This window comes from Girardinichthys multiradiatus, chromosome 18 (assembly GCF_021462225.1).
Source record: "Girardinichthys multiradiatus isolate DD_20200921_A chromosome 18, DD_fGirMul_XY1, whole genome shotgun sequence".
Lineage (NCBI taxonomy): Eukaryota > Metazoa > Chordata > Actinopteri > Cyprinodontiformes > Goodeidae > Girardinichthys > Girardinichthys multiradiatus.
In genome coordinates, this window is record NC_061810.1 from 18473950 (window position 1) to 18495428 (window position 21479).

Below are 21479 nucleotides of genomic sequence, written 5' to 3' on the forward strand. Positions count from 1 at the left end.
TATAGTAAAGAGAATTGGCCCAAGTACTGAGCCCTGTGGTACTCCACAATTAACCCTGGAGTTTAAAGATAATTTATCATTTACATGAACAAACTGGAATCTGTCAGACAGATAAGATTTAAACCAGCCTAGCGCTGTTCCCCTGATCCCTACAGCATATTTCTGCCTTTCTAAGAGAATATTATGGTCGACTGTATCAAATGCAGCACTGAGATCTAAGAGGACAAGTACAGACACAAGTCCATTATCTGAGGCCATAAGAATATCATTAGTGACTTTCAGCAGAGCTGTTTCAGTGCTATGATGAGCTCTGAAGCCTGACTGAAACTCTTCAAACAGGTCATTGCTGTGTAATTGCTCACACATTTGATTAGCAACTATTTTCTCAAGACATTTAGATAAGAATGGAAGATTGGATATAGGTCTGTCATTTTTCAAGTCATCTCCATCAAGCGAAGGTTTCTTAAGTAAAGGTTTCATTACAGCTAACTTAAAAGCCTGTGGTACATATCCATTTACTAAGGATAAATTAATCATACCTAAAATGGAGCTGGTAATCAAAGGTAACACTTTCTTAAATAATTTGGTTGGGATTGGGTCTAACATACAAGTTGAAGGTTTAGATGAAGCTAATATTTCTGATAACTCAGGAAGCTCCACAGGATCAAAGCAGTCCAAACACAAATCAGGTTCTGCAGTTATTTCCAATGTTGTCTCACTTGCTGAGGATGAAGTGATCATCTTCGGGAGTATGTCAAAGATTTTATTTTTAATAGAATCAATTTTATTTAAGAAGAATCCCATAAAGTCATGACTGCTAAAAGCTAAGGGAATTAATGGCTCAACAGAGCTATGACTCTGTGTAAGTTTAGCAACTGTACTAAAGAGAAACCTAGGATTATTCTTGTTGTCTTCTATTAATGATGAGAAATAAGCTGTTCTAGCTTGGTGAAGTGTCTTTTTATACAACAGTAGGCTATTTTTCCAGATTAAGTAGGAATCCTCTAGGTGTTTAGAGCGCCATTTTCTCTCCCATTTTCTAACATTGTGCTTTAAAGTACGCAGCTCTGAATTAAACCAGGGAGCCAGCCTCCTATGAATAATTACCTTCTTTTTCAAGGTGGCCGCATTGTCTAATGCACCACGCATTAAATAGACCACAAATAAACAATATAAATGAATGATGTATTTTACTGCAAGGATTTACTTCAGACAAATAACATTTTAGTTTCACATCCTATCCCAACTGTAAGGGGATCAGCCAGTGGTGTTGTTGTGTGGTTCATTAGCTGTCTGGACACGGAGGGAGTGGGTCCGGCTCTGGCAGCGATGGACTGCTGTGTTAGGACAGCCTATAAGAGCTTTGGGACAGGGTAGGGGCCCATAGCAGCACATGCTGCTTATTGAGAAGAAGAACAATATGTGCTTTTGCAGGTCTTCAAAAGTCTCCAGTGACACCAGAAAAGATCGCAAGAATCACAAAAAAAAAAACAATATTAAAACTAAGTCACATGAAAAAGTTCTTAAAGATAGCAACAACGTCGCTATGTTGGTAGCAGTCTTCAGAGCACATTAAGCAATAGATTAATATGACAGTTTTCCACCTGTTTGCCAGTATTGTGTTAGCTTTTCATAGACTAATCTATGTTACAAACACTGTCGGTACAACAGTGGATGCCAATGTTGAGCAACATCCACAGCAACACAAATGTTAAAAAATGAACCCAAGAAATTCACTACAATGATTATCTACCAGGAGAGTTGCTACAAGGTAAAACACAAACAAATCATAATCAGTCCCTTGAATCACTGCCCAACTTTTAAATCTATGATTCATGAGTGTCTGAAACAGGTACTTTTCTAACTTGCTGTAGAATCTAACTGTGCTATGATGTTACCTTTAGTTTTTACATCAGCATTGTTAGTCCTGAAAGGCTGGTTTCCTGCAAATTGTATGTGTTTCCTTGGTTCAGCACCCCTGAATGAAATGAATGGTTCAGTAGGAAGGACTCTGCAGTACTCAATGACATACTGAAGACGTAATTGAGTCATCAGCTGTCTTGGATCAGTGACACATGTAAAACATGAAAGACATCAACCCTTGAGGACTGGAGTTTGGGACCCCTGTTTTTTCATCTGTCGGCCTTTGGATCTGCTTATGATAAGAAAACGCAGAGCTTCAAATTCAATAAAACATTGGATTGACCCTGGAACATGAGTGCTGCCTCCCACGGCAGGGTGTAGCCTAACTTTTTGCCCACTAAATGCTGGAGACAGGCACAGTCTCTCTGTGACCACGTTTTAAGTGGGTATAGAAAAAGGATGAACAAATGTTTACTTTGCTATTACCCGCTACAGAGTTGAAGTAGGTCATTGCATCTCATAGGGCTGTACACACAGCTGATCTTGTCTGCTGAATCCATGAACTCCATTTCCAACAGAATTCTTAAGCACTGTTGGTCTGTTTTATATTTCTAAGCGCTTTTTATAAATCTTGCTTTAAATCCTGTGTTTAACTTTTAACTGCTGCTGTCAATCTGATCATCTGACTGAGATTGTGAGAGATTTTGAAACTCACATTTTGTTTAAAACAGCATTAATAAATTAAGTTGGCAATATTGGGTGTCTGCTTGTAGAGATATTTTTAATACTATTACTGTTAATATCACTGCAATAGAATTAATATGATTTATGTAGTTAAACTGCCTCTCTGCCTACAATGCCTTAAGCTTGAAGCACCCATAATAAAACAAAAAGAACAGAAAACTTTTCTTGGATTTAACTTTATAGTGATACAATGATGTGGCTTAGACTTGACTTAAGGTTTGGAAAACCAAACCAGTTATTTTTTTGGACCAGTTCAGAACTGACTTTAGCACTGGCTCACGCACTAGACTAAGTTTCTATGTCATTGAGCCACCACAAGGGTGAATGCCACTTGCTGTGCTAATGTTTTTCCTTCTCTGTTGTGCCTGTTCACACTGTTGACAAAAGGTTTCGGTAGGATTAACAAACTTCTGGTGGTAAGGATACCTCTTTTTAAAACTAGACTGTTTAATTGTGTATCTTGCCTGCTTACTCATAAGAAAATACTTTTATTTTGTTCAATTATTCGTTTGAATACACCATAAATGGAGAAATGACTTTTTTTCTTTTTAAAAAATGTCATTGCGAGAAACATACAATATAGATGTCTAAGAATGACTGTTGGAAAAGTTATGTTTGACTGAAAATTTGCTTACAAGAAAACTGCCAAGAAATTGCTTCAGCAAAATTTTTCACATTTGCCAAAGCTATTATGTGCGTTGGTTTCATAGGTTCATAAGCTCCTATGAAAATATTTTGTTTCATTGTATGGGATTAAATAAATTAGTCTTGTTAAATGTATAAGTTAATATATTATTATACACTACATGTAGTGTTGATACCATAACACAGAAAATATAACACATTTATTATAGACTATTTACTAATCCTCAATGTTCTTTAAACAAAACAAATTCAATTTCTCAGCATTCGTTGTGCACTATGTTCTGCTTCCTGTTACAGCAGATATAATCAGCAGTAGTTTCCTGATTTGTTCATTTCATGTGTGTGGTAAGAGTTATGGTTTTATGTCTGTTCTTATGACTTTCCAGGTGGTGTTACTACAGAAAATGGTATGGAAGGAGTGTGAGGAGAGGGAGGAGCTGACTGCTGCTCTGTCTCAAGCCCAGCAGGAGCTCTTTGGGCGCCAATCCATAGTGTCTCCCCAGGGCTCCTCCAGGCCTCCTTTGGACCCCCTGGAGAGACGAGCACCCCCAGGCAACAAGCTTTTTTATCCCCAGGGTAAAGCCAGAGTGCCTCTTACCCGGTCACCAATCTCCCCAGCCTCACTACAGCCCTTCCCTAACTGCACAGAGAAAGGCGGAGGCCTGTATACAGGAGTAGGGGGAGCAGAGGAGAGGCTGGAGTTCAAGAAGGGTGGTGGAGTGTTGGGTGAAGCAAAAAAGAGGGAGGGGACGCTGCCTCGACTGAAACCAAGCAGCACAGCAAATGAGGTCAAACGTAAGGTCAGATTAATGATGGGAAGAAATGCTCTAATAAACAATCTGGATGAAGAAGTTCTGAAAGATTAAACATGTGACCTGCAAAACATAATAGTCTTTTTTGTTCTTTATAATTTTTTATTATTATCAGTAGTATTTTCTTGTTCACTTTGAGTCTTATATACGCCTTATCACCTCATCTACAACTTAATTGGAAACCTAACTTACAACTTAAGTAGGAATATAATAGAAATATCCTTTATTGTCCCACAGTGGGGAAATTCAGATTCATCCGCAGCAAAATGAAAGGCAAACAGAAACATGCAGATACACACAAAAGTAAAATATATATAAAAAACAAAGAAATAAGAATGAGAGACTGTAGAGTAGGGGGAAAATGACAATATAAGAAACAATACTTTACAGTTGTTAAAAACAGCCTAAATGAAATGTGCAACTGAGTGGTGTGATTACAAGAAATGGAAAAACTGTACAAAAACAGCAGGGATGTAAACACATATTGAGTTTGTTAGGAGCAGTGATGGCTATAAAGTCTAACAGCTGCTGTGAGTCCACCTGTCTCCCACCACCTGTACTGGGTCAAGGGGGCATCCTAGGACATGGCTGGCATTCCTAATGAGATTATCTAACTTGCACACAATAACCTTTCGACCTCAACAGAAAAGACAACTTCTACTGGCTTTAGGAGCTGCAACGTATTGCAGACAATCACCAACAAACATGCATGTAATTTTGCATTTTCTTGCAGCCAAAGTCTCACACTCTTTTTAGCACACAAGGGCTTTATATACACAGCAGTAGAACATAAAGACACAGGCAGACCCATACCCTGTCACGTGGAGTATTGCTGTCGGAGCATGACAGCCGATCCCGACCCACACATGGACACAAACAAAAGGCAGGCAATCACAAAAGAAACTGTCCAGCAATCCCCCCCAAACACACACACTCTCACACACAGCCCTCCTACCATCAGACTTGTGTTACTGACATCATTCACTCTCTCCAAGATCTTTCATTCCCTCCTCTTGCTTCCGCTCCCTCTACATTTGGGATGAACTGGCACAATAGGAGAAATGCATGAATTGTGAGAAGCACGAAACTCATTTCCCTGCATACTGACACACACAAGCTTTTGGGCTGACCTCCTCGTTTTCCTCTCTCCCAGTCGGTCTGTGAGACAATGCACATGTCCACTTCACTCACACATAACAGCTGTGGTAAGATTATTTTCTCCTGGCAACACATCTTGTTTGGCTAAACACACGTGCACTTGGTTTATCTGCTAAAACCTGTGGTTCATGTACAGAAAAATGAACAGTAATTTTTGACATCATGTTTTTAAATTTTTATGTTTTTCTCACTATGTTGAAGATTATTCACATGAAACTGGTACATGTTTGTCTAGAAATCTCAAACTCACAATAGATACTTAGAATATTTTTTAGGCTGATAGTTTTTATGTTAATAAATGAACCCTAATTTTCTATTTACTCTTTCATTTATTTAATTAATCTGAGCGAAACATCTACGTCTTGAATGAGTCAGTGACTGCTACAAGTCACTGACTCGATGCAATATGCTGGGTTCCTTAGACAGAAAAACTTTTTATCCTATTTGAATAATTAACTGAATCTGACTGTTCGATAGTTTGGAATGTAATGTATGTACCTGACTTGAAATCTGTATGAATCGTTTGAATTGACTTAGCCCATTTTAAAGTTACCCACCTTTCACACAATGCAACAGGAAACAACACTCACCAATTATTTTTACCTCTGCCTTCCTCCCTCCCTGTTGGATAGAGTAAGGGGGAGTCAGGTTTAGCCTAAACCAGCTCAGTTATGGTTGAGGTGCAAACACACCATCCATTTCTGCTACCTGTGCGACCCCTTCTCTCTTCCAATGGTTATAATCAGTATGACAGAGAGAGGTACCCCCAATCCTTGTGGTTTTTTGAATAACAATGGCCACCAGTGGGCTCTACATGGACAAACTTTATCAGTTTATTATTTTACTTAGTAGCCCTACACATAGCCCATTCTAAAATGGCCAAACTCTAACACTCAGTAGTTTATTCTAACCTACCCAACAACCCCGCACCATTCCAAACCCTTTGTGTGCCTTGAGACGACATGTTTTGTGAATTGGCGCTATATAAATAAAAATAAACTGAATTGAATCGACTCATTTTTTCTGAGTTTCCTCTTTCATCCTTGCTTGTTTTTTTTTGCTTATTATTATAACACAACACAGCAAGTCAGGAGGTCCTGAAGAAGCACAGCAACCACAGAACATTTTAGGGAAAAATTCAGTTTTTCGCAAGTGGATAAATGATGATCAATTATTATTTGAAATTTCTTTTCTCCAACATGTTCTGGCCATGCTCTCCCTCAATCCTGGTTCCAAGAAACCAAACTTAAAATCAGTTGTTCACAAACCACTGACTAAAAACACCAGCTACGTCGAGATGCTGTGCTAAACAGCCTATGGTCCTGTTCAGAGATCGTTTTAGAATGTGTCCTGGCTGATTCAGATAAAGTTAAACCTTTGCTAAACCTTTGGAGCGACAGTGGCAACGGTGGTAGGACTTCGTCCATCTCAGTCGTTGCGTCCTTTGGTAAGACACTTCACCCGCCTTGCCGGCTGATGGTGGTCAGAGGGCTCAGTGGCGCCGATTGTATGGGAGCCTCACTTCTGTTAGTCTTCCCCACTGTTAATGTGTGTATGAATGGGTGGGTGACTGGTGTGAAGTGCTTTGTGGTCTTCAGACTTTACAAGTACTTGCAGCTTTACAGGTAGAAAATAAGTACAGGCCATTCAACATTGCTGATTTACGAAACTTATCAAATCTATTCAGAGAGACAACAGTTCTGCTGATGTTTTTGTACCATTACTGATACATTCAGTCATCTGAACCGTATTATTTTTCAGACACTATCAGAGCTGAGATTCACCTGAGTCACATTTTTTGTGTAGATATTTGGGCTCTTATTAATTATTTGCCCTAACAGACACAATATGAGGGGAGGGCATAGAACTATATTTTACTTGAAAGAATTCAACATAAGCGCACAGACACTGAAGATTTTAGTTCATTAAAGCCTAACTCCTGGCAGCCAGCTGCTCTGCACCTTTTTATTGCATCGTAGACCTTAAACATGTTACACTCATGTATAGTAGAGCTCATATTCTTATGTTATTGACATTTTTAATATAGTTAACACAGTTAGTATAGTCACACCCAAAATATGATTAAACCATTTCTATATCATGTAAGCCTCATTAATATAATGATGAATATAATCCTGAACTGTGATTTATTATCTTTCTTCACAGTAAAGAATTGCAACAGACTTGGAAAAACTTCCTGTTGAAAAATAGATTCTCATCTTTAGTAAATGCAGATAAAAGTATCCAAGACCACTTTAAAAAGACTCCTAAAGAAAACGTCCTTAATATCTTAAGTGCATCCACACCTGTGTTTAGTGCTGTCTGGACGTGATTTGATCACTCAGGGTGGATGTTAGGGCTAGATTTAAACCGGATCCATGTGGCAGACAAACCATTCAACTGAAGTGTCAGAATCCAATTGCATTTGGTTTCGGAGTATACGCAGGCCTTTAGCAAAAAAATAAATAAATAATGATTATCTGTGTCAAGTCATGAAACAAATAAGCACAATTTGCTTTTTTCTGCTTTATCAACTGAATCTCTATGGAGTCTCTTCTCCAGACATATGCTGACCTTAGTGACAGCTGCTCTTACTCTGACCTTCCTCCCTGCTACAGTATAAAGAGAGCCAGGCTGAGTTATCTGAACCAAGCCTATCTACCTCCTCCTCCCCATGCCCCAATAGTCAGTCTGCTCTGACCACACACACTTTCTGTCTCTGTCGCCCTCAAAACACAAACAACCACCTCTCGCTCCCTCTCTCTGTCAGACTCCCTCTGCACCTTTGGCACACACATTAATCGCTCCCTCTGTGTCAATATTCTTTTAATCTCTTCGGGCCTTCTTTTGGCGTTCAACCCCTCTGACCCTGTTTCTAAAAACCAATTCGCTTTCAGTCTCTCTTCCACATCTATCTGTGCCTTCACTTTATTTTTGATCCAGTCAGCACTCTCCTTTATACTCCCTTCTGCTCTTAGACCGGGCCTTTTTCCTTTGCTCATGCCCTTGCTTTGTAGCCCTTGACTTGGCATCTATTCTGGTTTGAGTGTGTGTGCTTGTGTGTTTTAAGCAAGTAAGGAGTCATATGTGTGAGCAATAAAACTGCTCCAGGCACTATTTTCATCTTAATAAAAGATAGCTCCATTAAGTTGACATAAACAACTAAACATTCTAATTAAATCTCTCTCATAAAAAATGCCACTGCACGCAAACATTCATATGTGCAAATATGCATGTCATGCGCACACAGAGAAGGTCTGTGATCTCAGCAAAGTAATTATCATAATAGGGCAGGCATGTACACGTGTCCCCGGGGGAATCTGTGTAGTAGCCTGTAAACAAACGTGCTTCAGGGAGTAGCGTGCGTATAACGAAGTCCTTGTTCGTCACTGGGCGTCCACGAACGCCCATGAACTCCTCTCTCCTGCGTCGATATGGCTGGAATTTCTGAATTTTGTCGTCCCACAAGCTCTCCCACACCCTATAATTAGCATCACCAGGGCAACCAGAAAAGGAATGCTCAGTTTTCTTGTTATCGTGGTAAATGCGTAAATGCTGGCAGGTGTTAATCGGAGGAGAGAGTATGTCAGTTCATGTGGCCTATTATCAAAATCAATGAAGAAAAATCTGTGTGGGAGGATATCTCTGTGTCCCTTAAGTCTCATAAAGAACTTCGGAAGACCAACTACCGGGTGTTTGTGATGACGGCTCTTGAATACAATTGAGGTAGGCGTAGAAATAACCACGCACGGCCAGATTAAACTGTTCGTGGTCCAGAGACAATAAAATACTTTCGGGCTTCCACTGATCTCATTTCCTCCATCTGTGAGTTGTCTGTGCACTCTGTGATCTCTGTGATCTCTAACACTGCACAAGACTGCACAAATATGACATTTAAATAGTATTGTTGAAAACTGCCACCATTTTCGTCACTAATCTCGTTTTTTTTTTCCATCAAAACAATGTATCCATCAATTTCCTTGAGCTGTAGGATTTAGAACAGTAAGGTCTAAATGACAGTTGTGCATAAAGGACAGTGAATGTTCATCCAAGTGGCCAGTTCCAGTTTTGACAAGCAGACTTTTAATGCATGGCACCTAAAATATTACAGTCTAAGCATTGCATTCACGTAGTACCTTAAGGTTGTGATATTACAAACTCTGATTTTGTTAAGATGATTGCAAATGGACACATTGCACAGCTCCACACAGGACCAGTGATGACTTCATATTTACCTGCAGAACTAAAGAAAAAATCCCTGACCTGCATTATAGCTGGCTCCAGATTATATTTTTGTCGAAAAGGGAAATCAAATGACTGCAGGATTAAAAGTACTCACAATTAGATATTTGCTTTTTGTTAAATATTAGCTTTAATTTTGATCTATTACTTACAGAGATGACTGTTTTTGCTTAGTTTATTGTTTAGACTGACAATAGGACGTAATAATCTCCTTAATTAAATTCAATGAAATCAGCGCCCAACTAACGTTGTTTCAGTTGGTTTTGGGCGCGCCCTTCCGGAAAATAGTGATCACAGCAACCGGTTATTCAAGTAAAACAATAAAATTAGAGTGAAATAATAATTTATTGGCATTAAATATGTAAAGAATGGCGTGTCATGTCTGTTGATAGCGTTTTTTTTTTTTTAAGTGGCCTTTTAAAGTCACCTTAAAGAGCTCACAATGTCTCCTCAATTTTCTGAAGTGTTGTTCTCTGCTCCCCTCTGGCGTCCATTACTGGTGGGAGTCAAAGATGTTCACTGAAGTTGAGTGAACACCCGAGTACTTACAGAAAACCGGACCGTTGACTTCTTCCTTTTTTGGACAAATGTTTTGGAATTTAGATCACAATAAATATTTTTACTCATTCTGCTTATGTATTTTAACACCTATTTAGACACTAATTGCAAGAAATCCACAGTATAATGTGCGTGTAACATCTTGTGCTGTCCCTACAAAGAATCATTTCATAGCGACCCCTCCTTAATCGATGGTTGGTTTTGAAATAATTTAATTCACGCTTTAGTTGGCGGATGGATATGTGCCAGAGGTAGCTGCGAGTAGTTCGTACTTTCCCGTAAAATACGTAACAGAAATCATAAAGAAACCACGTGTGGTGAGCAGTTCCATGTCGCGTAAACGTATAATAACATATATATTATATGTCACGAATGTGAAGGATTTAGAAGTTACAAATTCAAGTAGTAAATGTGAAGCTTGGAAAGACTTCATACACACTGAAGAAGGCATTTCTGATATTCCCTGGCTGAAGAAATAAAACATATTTTTGTACAAAAACGCTTATCAATTAAGTTTGCATAATTTTGTTATATGCAAATTTAGTTATGTAACGACTTCATTTAAGTTTCAAATGAGCAAAGTTGATGGCGAGACCCAGGTTCTAGAATATATTTGAATTAGTTACATTTACTTTGGCCTTATTTCGCTAATTAGTTTAGGATATGTTTAGGGTTAGTAAAGTTTGAGCTCTATTTTTTCCACCGCGGATGTGCACACACGTTGGCGTCACCACAGTGACGTACAGTGTTTTGTCCCAGTCTCGATACTCAGCCGTGGTGATCGTCGAGGCTGCGTAAGCCTCTAACCGCCGTGTTTGTGATGAAGATGGCCGCAGGTCCTCTTTCTGTATCGTCTAACGCATCCAACAACGATGGGATTCTCATCGGTGATAAACTGTACTCGGAGGTGTACCTTACAATAGACAACTCGGTGATACCGGAGGAAAGTCTATCACCAACGCCGTCTATGCTCGACGGCCTGGACCTGAACACCGAAACCGACCTCCGTATCCTTGGGTGTGAACTGATTCAATCGGCGGGGATTCTTCTCCGGTTACCCCAGGTACAAATATATACGTATATTTAAGTCCATAAAGCGAACGTTGTTGTTTGATGTTATGTATGTCATGTAAGAAGTATATTTTCGAAGTTGCGGCCTAGTTATTAGCTTGCTAACTTTAGCCTTTTGACGTTGGCGTGGTGGAATTAAAATGGCGGCGGCCCATTGTGCAAGGTTAGGTCGGTAAGAACTGGTATTAATAACAACTCCTTTGTTTTTCTCTCAGGTGGCCATGGCAACGGGACAGGTCCTATTCCATCGTTTCTTCTACTCCAAATCCTTCGTGAAGCACAGTTTCGAGGTGAGTGTATTCAGTCAGCAGAGTTCTCCAACCTCCGGAGAAGACAGTTGAACGTTACAATGACGTTCGACGGCGGCCATATTGTTCTAGTGGTTTTTGAAATGAACAGCGGAAGTATACACTAAGATGAGGGACAAGAGGTAGACCTGCAAGTCTTAATTACAGCGACCTAGTTGAAATCTTTGGCCCGAATATTTAGCTACGTTCTGCGATTCCGTTGATTTCATCTAGTTCTGGAAAGCATAAAACAACGACATGCAGTAGTAGACTATACTATATATACTTTATAGTACTGCGGGACATGGCAACGAAACCTGAGTGCAATGTAGCGCTGATCTTGAGTAACACATTAAAATAAGTATAGTTAATCACCATCGTTAAGGCTTTGAAACCGATTCTTAACATAAGAAATCACAAGTTGTTAAAGAGGCCTGTGGACACATTTTTAACATGTTTCATGTTGAGGAAAACACCTGTGTCACATATCTGGCTGAACATTTGGTTTTCAATTAAAAAGGAATTAGGCACCAAGAGTCCAAAACTAAAAACTGACTCCCGTCAGTTTTTGTCATCAAATCAATGAAAATAAAAAAATTTATACACTTGATACACTTACATGTTAGCGTAGTTAAAATTACAAAGGTTATGAATATTAGCTTTGGAGCATAGATTGTTTTACCATAGTTTTTTAGTTGAGTGCAGAACTTCTATCTCTGTTAAGGAATCTGTAGTGTATTTTTTTCTATTCTAGTCCTTAAAATTTTAAAATCTAAATCGATCAAAAATGAAATCGATTGACCTGACCTTAAAGATAATATGAAATCAGTATTGGCCAGGAAAGGCCTGCTTGGTGCATCTAATGCTTTCACAAATCTATGAGTTGACACTCTTTCACAAGTTGCATTGCGAGAGTAGCTATGTCATCCCTCCAATTTTTCTGCTTCATTATTATCTCTTTCAGATTGTTGCTATGGCTTGTATCAACCTGGCCTCTAAGATTGAAGAAGCGCCACGGCGAATACGAGACGTCATCAACGTTTTCCATCATCTCAGACAGCTAAGAGGCAAAAAGTAAGTATCAGCCATAAATCTAATATTTTTTTTGTAGATTCAGCCTTTCTCTACATGGATAATATGTTGCACTGCATTTATTTGATGTAGAATGTGGTTTGCTGCTGATTTGTTTTTACTGTGAAAGTGCCCTTCTGTTTATCCATGCATTCTAAACCATCTTAAATCTTTTCAGTTCCAGCCTCACTGGTAGTTTCAAACTGTTATTGTCTACATGTAGCATCAGTTTGACATATGACTGAAGTTGATATTGGGAAAACAACAAATTCAAAACAAACAAAGAAACACATTTGGTTTTTGTAAAGGATGAGGCATATGTACTTAGTCTGCCTCATTTCTTTATGTCACGATTCTAGTTCTTGGCATTAACTTGGCTTCTTTTTTCCCTTGCAACCAACTAACAGCGACCAGCTACATTTACCAAATCCTGGGTGATGTGGAATGGTACGTAAGATGAAGCAGTCGGCATGACAACCATGATGCGAGGGGGTCTCTGTCGTTCCCCCAGGCCCACCCCGCCCCCACCTGTGGGAGACTACCATGGTCTGAGCCACCGCGGGGCACTGGGATCGGGGATGGCAGGTTGGCCGAAGGTCCTTGGCCCGTGGGGCACCTTGAGGACTCCTGTGGTTCAGTCTTAGGCTTGGGGTTTCTGTCCGTCAAGCTGCAGACCATGGGGTAATGTAGCTTTCTTCTCTGGCCGCTTCTCACCGTGCATTTGATTGTCCACAAAAGTTCATTCATCTCTTATAACCCATGGCTTCTACAGAAATATCTCCTTGTTTTTGAAGTTTTAATTAATGTCTCTTGGAATCCATGCTAGTCTTGTTATTTTTTTTTAAGTGTATGCAGTTCAGTGGATTTTACAATAAATTTTTGTATTATAATTTAGAATCCTTAGGAAGTATCAGTAATTGTGAGAAAATCTGAAATTATTTTTTAATGCCTATCTTGATTTGGATTAATAGATTTTTAGGTTCTAATCTATTTGGTATTTCATGTTTCTAGTGTAGCGTTTTGAGTTTTTTTTTTAATTGATCTCAGGTATCAAAACACCAGAATAATATATGAAGAGGATTTTGTTTCTTTATTATTATTCATAATTTACACTCAGATTATTTATTCATTTTATTTTTTTAGATTTTAGGAATCTGTTTAACGGTATTTTCACATTAGAAATAAATTGAGGGGGGCGTACCTAGAATTAGGTCTGAACAAAGTGATTGTTTTTGTTTTTTACTGCTGTTGTGTAGAAAAGGAACTTAATATTATGCTGTTAGCTTCTATTTATTTGTCTTTTATTTAATTTATCAGGTGAATCCCTGAGGTTAGGTTGTCCAACTCACATTAGAGTATATTTATTGGGGATGAGTATTTCTACTACACTGTGGTGGTAGATTTCCTTATTGTGAGATTATAGTTCCAGTTTGGAATTATTCTGCCTTCAAATTATTGATAATTGTTCAAGTTGATATTTCTGTTGAAGCAATGGCATGAGATGATCATGTCAGGGACAATCCCTCAAGCTTTCACTGGAACCACAAGAGTCCACAAGCCCCCAGCACACTGTCAGGCATGCAAACAGTGTAACTTGTTGCTTAAAGTTGGTTGGAACAGGGAAAAGAAATGCAGGCACTCAAAAGGGCACTTTCTCCTTCATACATTTATTGTGAAAGGGGAATCATTGTTTTATTTTGAATTGTTTTATAAAATAGGACTCCAAGTCCATTGATACTTGATCAGAACTACATAAATACCAAAAACCAAGTCATCAAAGCGGAACGACGAATCTTGAAGGAGTTGGGCTTCTGTGTGCATGTCAAGCATCCACACAAGGTGAGTTTATAGTGAGCTTCTTTTCACACAATGTAAGGACAGTTTAAACTGTTCACACATGACAGAAGAGACAACTGTAGTTGACTATTCACATTTCTCTCAGTTTTTGGTTTGAACAGTAGTGGGTTTCATTAACACGTCATTCTTGTGTGATCGCAGATTGTCGTTATGTACCTTCAGTTCCTGGAATGTGAGAAGAACCAGACACTCGTCCAAACGGCCTGGTAAGTTCCTTTGTAGGTCTTTCCAGAACATCCCCTCAGCAGCAACCTTTGTCAGAACTGTAGAAGTGCTACCAGACCTGGGCTTAAGGTGAAGTTGAACAAGTTTGAAAATGTCGAGTTTTATGGGGAGAATATGATTAATCTGCCAGAAATGTCAAACAGCCCCTTATAGGAGACTTGTCAGTAAAATTAAATTCAAGTGCTCATGATGAAGAGTACAAATTTTAAACGCTTTTATTGTTAGTTTTGCCCAGGTCTGAGAGTTACACTTCATCACTTCCATCTGATTTGCTCATTTTCTGGGGGATTATTGCAATTTCTTGTACTGCAAAAGTGCTACTTGTCTCACTTTCTTATCTACCCTGATATGTGAGAGTCTGTTAATTTGACAGTGCCCAGGGAACTTGGTTTAACTTTGTCCTTTCTCTCTACTCTTTGATTAAAGGGTAGTCCATGCTGGTAAGTCACATACAGAACCTCTGAACTTCCTCCTCCAACCACATGACCACAGGAAGCTCCCCCTTTTGGCTGGCTGCCCCTCTCCTGACAGCCAGTCCCAGTGCAAGATTCACTGAAGGGGGCAGGCGGGCCTTTCCCAACAGCCAGCATCGTCTTGTTTTCTCTTGGGTGTCCAAAAGGATTTGTATTTTTTGGTCTTGCTACAAAGATTCTTAAGTGTAATAGCTCTCTTGCCAGGTAGTTACAGAAAGGTTTTCTTGTTCTAGTTTACTTGCATTTAGAAATGAAGTAAACTCAGTCAGAACAGATTTTTACTTTTATTGGCCAGATAACATTTACCAGTAGAATACTGTGTCTTGTCCCCAACTGACATGGTGTCCAGACATGTGTCTGTTTTACAGGCTGATCCGGTTCTCGGTTTTGGCTTCAAGGACCTCATCCTCGCAGCAAACAGAATCGAACAGCTGTGTGTTTTCTGTAGTAGTGTTAAAGTATTTTTAAAGGCAGAAACCTCTGGGTAAGGCCTTTTTTTTTTTAACCAGTTGTGGCGAGCCTATCCCAGAGTTTTAGATTCAGATTCGATAAAAGGCTGTACAGCATCTTACAAAAGTAAGTACACCCGTCACATTTTTGTAAATATTGTATCTTTTCAAGAGACAACATTGAACATATGACACTTTGATACAATGTCAGTGCCCAGACCAGACGACCACTGCTTTGATAAAGAAACTGAGGGTAAAGGTGCAGGACTGGCCCATATTGAGCACCTCTGGGCCATCTCCAAAACGAAAATGGAGGAGTGCAAGGTCTCAAACATCCACCAGCTCCCTTCATGGAGGTGTGGAAGAAAATTCCAGTGGCGACCTGGGAAGCTCTTGTGAACTCCATGTCCGAAAGAGAGAGAGTACAGAGCTGAAAAAAATGGTGGCCACACAAAATATTGAAACTTTGAGCTAGGGCTGCAACTAACGATTATTTTAATAATCGACTAATCTGTCGATTATTTTACAATTAATCGCTTTTTATATATACTGTTACTGTCATTAACAAAGCAGCGCCCACATCTGCAACACTAAATTAACATTAATTAACAGCATTTGGCTTGTTTAGTTTCTTATTAGGTATATGTTTTTTTTACTGCGCTGGCTTTTTCTCTTCCGTTTCAACTCCGACATGCTTTCATCTCAGATATTCATGTAGAGAAGTCGTGCTTCCGTGCCATCCCAGACCGTTTTTGCATGTCTTGCAGGTCATTCGTCTTTTTACTGCATCTGGGGTGAAGGGCTCCCATACTTTCGATGTCTTTGTTCGTGTTGTTTTTTCTTCTGTTTTCTCGTTTGTCCCCCTTTTTTCCGTAACGTTTTGTGCTCCGCCATCTTGCTCAGTGCAAATGTGTTTGTGCCGCATACGGATCCATGCGCATGGAACGTCGTGCAAAACAAGGCCAAGTATTAGCCGATTTCTTCTACTGCTGTAACGGCAGATCAGTGTTCGGTGGCCCATTACTGCCACACATTGGCCACAAATGTAACAGATTGTGTTAAAAAAATAGACCGCATACGGCCAAATGTGATTACAAAGCAACTAATCGATAACTAAATTAGTTGACAACTATTTTAATAATCGATTTAATCTATTAGGTGTTTCAGCTCTAATTTGAGCACAATTAGACTATTTCATTTAGGGATGTACTCACTTTTGTTGCCACTGGTTTAAACATTAATGACTGTCGAGTTATTTTGAGGGGACAGTATGTTTACATTCTTATACAAGCTGAACACTGACTACATGTATAAAAGGGTCATTTCTGCAATGCTGTCCTATGAAAAGGTATAATATTTACAAACATGCGAGGGGTGTACTCACTTTTATGAAATACTGTAATTGTACTGCTCATAATGTAAGAGTTTTACGTTGGAAGTATCAACTCAGTCGAGATGTACTACTTGTGGTTTCATTGAAGGATAAAACTTTTTTTTTTTTACAATCATTACAAACTTCTTCCTAATATCGTTGTTTCTCCAGTACATAATCTTGCTATCATTAGTATTCACGCCCCAGACAATGTTGACTTTTCCATACACTAATTTCCAAACCACATGTTGGTTCTAGACGAACCCTTAGTCCATGGTGCATTTAGCAGAGATTCCAGTAGGTCAGTGTAGACAGACATACATCTAATATCATTTATTTCCACACAGTGAAATAGATGCCGGCCGTTGTCACCTGCAGGGGGTTTCTTTCAGTTCTTTGCTTGAGATCATTCACTGAAACAAGACATGGTTTTAACAATTCACCCTAAATCCACATAAACCAACATGGTGGCCAAAATCTGAGTGCATCACAAAGACCTTGCATGCCTCCACAAACACACCATGCTTTTTTCTTTCAGATCCAAACATCTGAAGGTGTAACTAGTGTTACAAATTTGTAACACTAGTTACAAAATTAGGGGGGGGCTTATATTTTTTTCATTGTCTTTGCATGTCTCCCTCCTTAGAGAGCATGTGTCTGTCTCAGTCATCATCAAACATATTGTCAAAAGTTAAAATGTCTTGGCAGGTCATCAGTCTTGTCTTCATGCTTCTTGTGACATACAGAGCTCCCATGGATGCCCTAGAGAGAAACGGACAAAGCTAAACTGATGAAGATTAATAATGTTATTTCTAAGCCTTAGCACTGCTCCTTGTTGTTCTTATGCCATCAGTAATTTCCAATTACATAGTGGAGGTCTGCTTAAAGACCCGAGTAACTTTCCTCTAGTCATGTTTATACTGCAGATTCCAGAATTTTATTTATAATTTTTAAACAAAATACATTTAATAAAAGAAAAGCCCTGATTAATTGGTAACAGTGAAGATAATTGTTGCAAATCAATGATCAGTGTGAAGTTGTTTGGTGCAGCATGATTGAAAATGGATGCCATCTTTGTTTGTATAGCGACGATGCTATGGTTTTGTTTTTGTGTTCTGTTTGCTCGTGTAGGAACTACATGAATGACAGCTTGAGGACGAACGTGTTTGTGAGGTTCCAACCTGAAACCATCGCCTGTGCCTGTATGTACCTCGCTGCCCGAGCTCTGCAGGTGAGACAGAATGCTTTCTAATAGCTGCTCTTTCACATTGTTTTTACTCTAAACTTTCATCACAAAATGAGGAATAATTCACAGTGGGATGGTTCATAGAAATGTGTGCGTGTTTTTCCAGATCCCCCTGCCAAACAGACCTCATTGGTATCTACTGTTTGGAGCCACTGAAGAGGAGATAAAAGAAATCTGCATTACTACCCTGAAACTTTACACCAGGAAGAAGGTACTTGTTTTGAGCTGCAGGATAATTTTCCATTGGATCATATTGCACTTAAGAAGCCTTTTAAGATAATGTTGTGACTCCAGAAATGTGTCACTTTAAATCTTTATTTAATAAAGATTTGTCAACTGTCGAAAAGTCCATTCATCCTTTAGGTTTTTTTGTTCCTTCTGTCCTTCATTGTCTCTCATTCATACCTTCCTTCCCTCTTTCATTTATAAATCCTATCCACTGCAGGAACATGTACAAAAAAATCATGGTGAACTTTTTCATTTAGAAAGCAATGGACTTGCACTGAGTTTCTGACATTTAAATTTGGAAAAGTGTAATTGTGACGTGAAATGTTCTGAAGTTTTGATCTTTACATTTTGGCTTGGCCACAGGCCGATCAGTTTGGACTTCGGCGCTGTGCGCCACAACAGAGACAGTCTTTTTTACCAAACTATGCTGGTTGTTGCATTTTCTTAGTAAATTGAATTGTTTGTCTTCCAGCCTAATTATGAGCAGCTTGACAAGGAAGTGGAGCGGCGGAAGGTGTTCCTGGCAGAGGCCAAACTGAAGGCAAAGGGCCTGAATCCTGACGGTACGCCGGCTCTGTCTGGCATAGGTGGCTTCTCTCCCGCCTCTAAGCCCTGCTCCCCAAATGTAGTTAAGGTGGAAGAGAAATCCCCGAATCCCCAGACCATCAAACCAATAAAGAAGGAGCCCGACAGCCGCACTCAGGTCAACAAGAGTCCACATAATGGGTAAGAAACTTACCTGGGTATTCCAAGGGAATTGATATTTATTTCTATGGTGTTTACTGACTTTTTTTAATGTACTTAATTCTTACTGATGCTGTCTGTTTGCCTTGTAGGCTTAGGAAAGAGGGAAAGATGGGAAGGACCAGTAGGAGTGGAAGTCGTTCTCGTTCAAGAACACGATCACGGTCAAGATCTCCTTCTCACCGCAGACAGTATGTTTTCTTCCAGGATTCGCTAGCTTTGTTTTGCATATCCAAATATAAACATTTTTATATTACATTAAACGTTTTTTACTCTGTAAGTATAATTCTTGCCCTTTTAATTTTGTTTTCAGTTATAACAGCAGACGCAGTCGCTCAGGGACGTACAGCTCTCGGTCACGCTCGCACTCTCACAGTCGCAGCCCGTTGCCTCATCGGCATCCACCTTCACCTCTTCTCCCTCTTAAGCCTAAGTCCAGTCACCATGGCAATAGCGACTCCAAACTCAGTGGGCGCCACAGCAACAGTGGAGGAGGCGGTTCCGGGCACAAGAGGAAGCGCTCCCGATCTCGATCGCGCACTCCTGTCAAAATGGACCGGGACAGAGAGAGAGAACGGGACAGAGAGAGAGACCGCCCTTTTGATTTCACTTCAAAGAAACACAAACATGAGCGGGGTGGCGGACATCGTGACCGGAGGGAGAGGTCTCGGTCCTATGAAAGGGACAGGGAGCGTAGCCACAAGAGCAAACACCATAGCAGCAGTGGACACTCGGGACACAGCCGCCACCGGCGCTGAGAGATGCACACAGAGAAATGTGCCCTGGGGCTGATGGTCACCGTTTGACACAAACCAAAATGAGTTGGACAAGTTCTCCTAATTATGGTGACCACTAAGATTCCTGGTCTTTCACATCGGCAAAAAGAATATTTGTAAACCCAATAATTGAAAGGTAACCAAATGTTTACAGAATGCGTCTCTTATTGCAGAAAATTTGTTAGGGGGGATAGACTGTAGCTGCAATTAAACAAGTGTACCATGATGGGGAGAACATGTCAAGTTTGTATTTTTGATATATTACAACATCCTTCATAAAGAAATTGGTCATCTTTCTGTCTTCTAATATTTTTCCAGGTTTCATTTAAATTTCAGTTTAAAGAAAACTTTGATGATGTTTATTTTGGTCCAGGAAAAGTTCTTTACCTGGACGAACACTCAAATGCCTAAATGCAGCATCTGCATGGACAAATACCTTAAGTAAGCCTTGCGTCTGGAGAGCCCAGACAGCAGCAGCGAATACCAGCATGAGGAGATGTTGGTTGACCCCCTGAAGATGACTCCATGGAGTTCAGATGAAGGCAGCAGTGAGACATCAGCCCCGGGCCCGTCTTTATTTTTCTGTGGTCTCCTATCCCACCAACAAGCGCACCCCGGCCCAACTACCTGATCCAATCTTGTTTTTAGTTTTATATGTAAAGTTACAAATTTTTGAAAAAAATAAATTTATTTACAGTGTAAAGCTTTGATATCCACTGACGTAATGTTGAACGCTTTGATTTATAGAAGCGACCTGCTCAGTGGACGGATTGATTGAGTAAATGTAAAATGTTATTCAGGAGAGATCAATAAGTTTGCACATTGCAGGACTAGTGGGGTAGTTTTTCTTTTTTTTTATCGGACAGATTTATGTTGCCTAAAGAGAAATTGTCAACTTGTTTTTCTTGTTCTTTCTAAGCAGGAAAAGCAGACATAATTCAAATATATTTTAGGCTTGTCAATTTGTTACACTGGTTTTTAGTGTGCACGTCTTCATGTCCAATTTTTATTCATTAATAAATGAGGAATGCCACTGACCTATGTTCTTTTTGTTGGGTTAGAACTGAACAAATTGACATTGTCTGTGCTTGCAGTACACAAGTCTTTCTACCTTTTTGTCCCTTAAGTGAACCTTGAAGATGTGAGAGTCGTTCTCCCAGAGCTCGCATTTAATGTCAGAATACAGCTTTCTTTCCAAAGTCATAATGTGTAAAGTTTGGCATAACCCAAAGTATTAACATCAATCCTCAAATTAGAAAAAAGTTCTTTTTTTGTCGTCCACCAGAGGGCGATGTGTTGTTGGAATGTTCCCTGCATTTCACAATAACTTATTTTGACCAATAAGCGATAGAAAATGACTATTTTGACCAAAGATTTTCAGAAATTATCTTCAAACGGTCTAGGGGCAGGTTAACTCTTCGACTGTGTATTTGGAGGCTAAGGGCTGATTCATTTATTTTGTTTGCATTAAAGTTATTTATTGCAAATCATTTTAGATAAGCTAATAACTCCAACAGTGTCAAGTTGATAGCCGGGCAGTGTCATTTAAAGAAGACATCACACTGTTAAAAAGCCGAAATTAAAACGTCTAATCAGCTTTTATGAACCCGGTGGAAGGTTGGGTCTAAATATTGACCTGGGAGACTTGGACGGCTGCA

The 21479-nt window shown here is 39.5% G+C and overlaps 2 protein-coding genes across 3 annotated transcripts in view; both read left to right on the forward strand.

Moving 5' to 3' along the window:
- Window positions 1–4142, forward strand: part of lekr1 (leucine, glutamate and lysine rich 1) — a 126913-nt gene extending 122771 nt beyond the window's left edge. For both annotated transcript variants that reach the window (XM_047390941.1, XM_047390942.1), the window contains one exon: window positions 3639–4142. In XM_047390941.1, the coding sequence (XP_047246897.1) occupies window positions 3639–4118 (480 nt within the window). In that variant the 3' untranslated portion in view covers window positions 4119–4142. The remainder of the gene's footprint in view (window positions 1–3638) is intronic.
- A 6625-nt stretch (window positions 4143–10767) lies between these two features.
- Window positions 10768–20858, forward strand: ccnl1a (cyclin L1a). Its single transcript, XM_047391458.1, has 10 exons — window positions 10768–11085; window positions 11309–11383; window positions 12345–12454; window positions 14170–14290; window positions 14450–14514; window positions 17959–18058; window positions 18180–18284; window positions 18774–19027; window positions 19138–19236; window positions 19359–20858. Exons 1-10 carry the CDS (start codon window positions 10843–10845, stop codon window positions 19801–19803), a joined length of 1617 nt encoding a protein of 538 aa, XP_047247414.1. The 5' UTR covers window positions 10768–10842; the 3' UTR covers window positions 19804–20858.
- The last annotated feature ends 621 nt before the right edge of the window (window positions 20859–21479 follow it).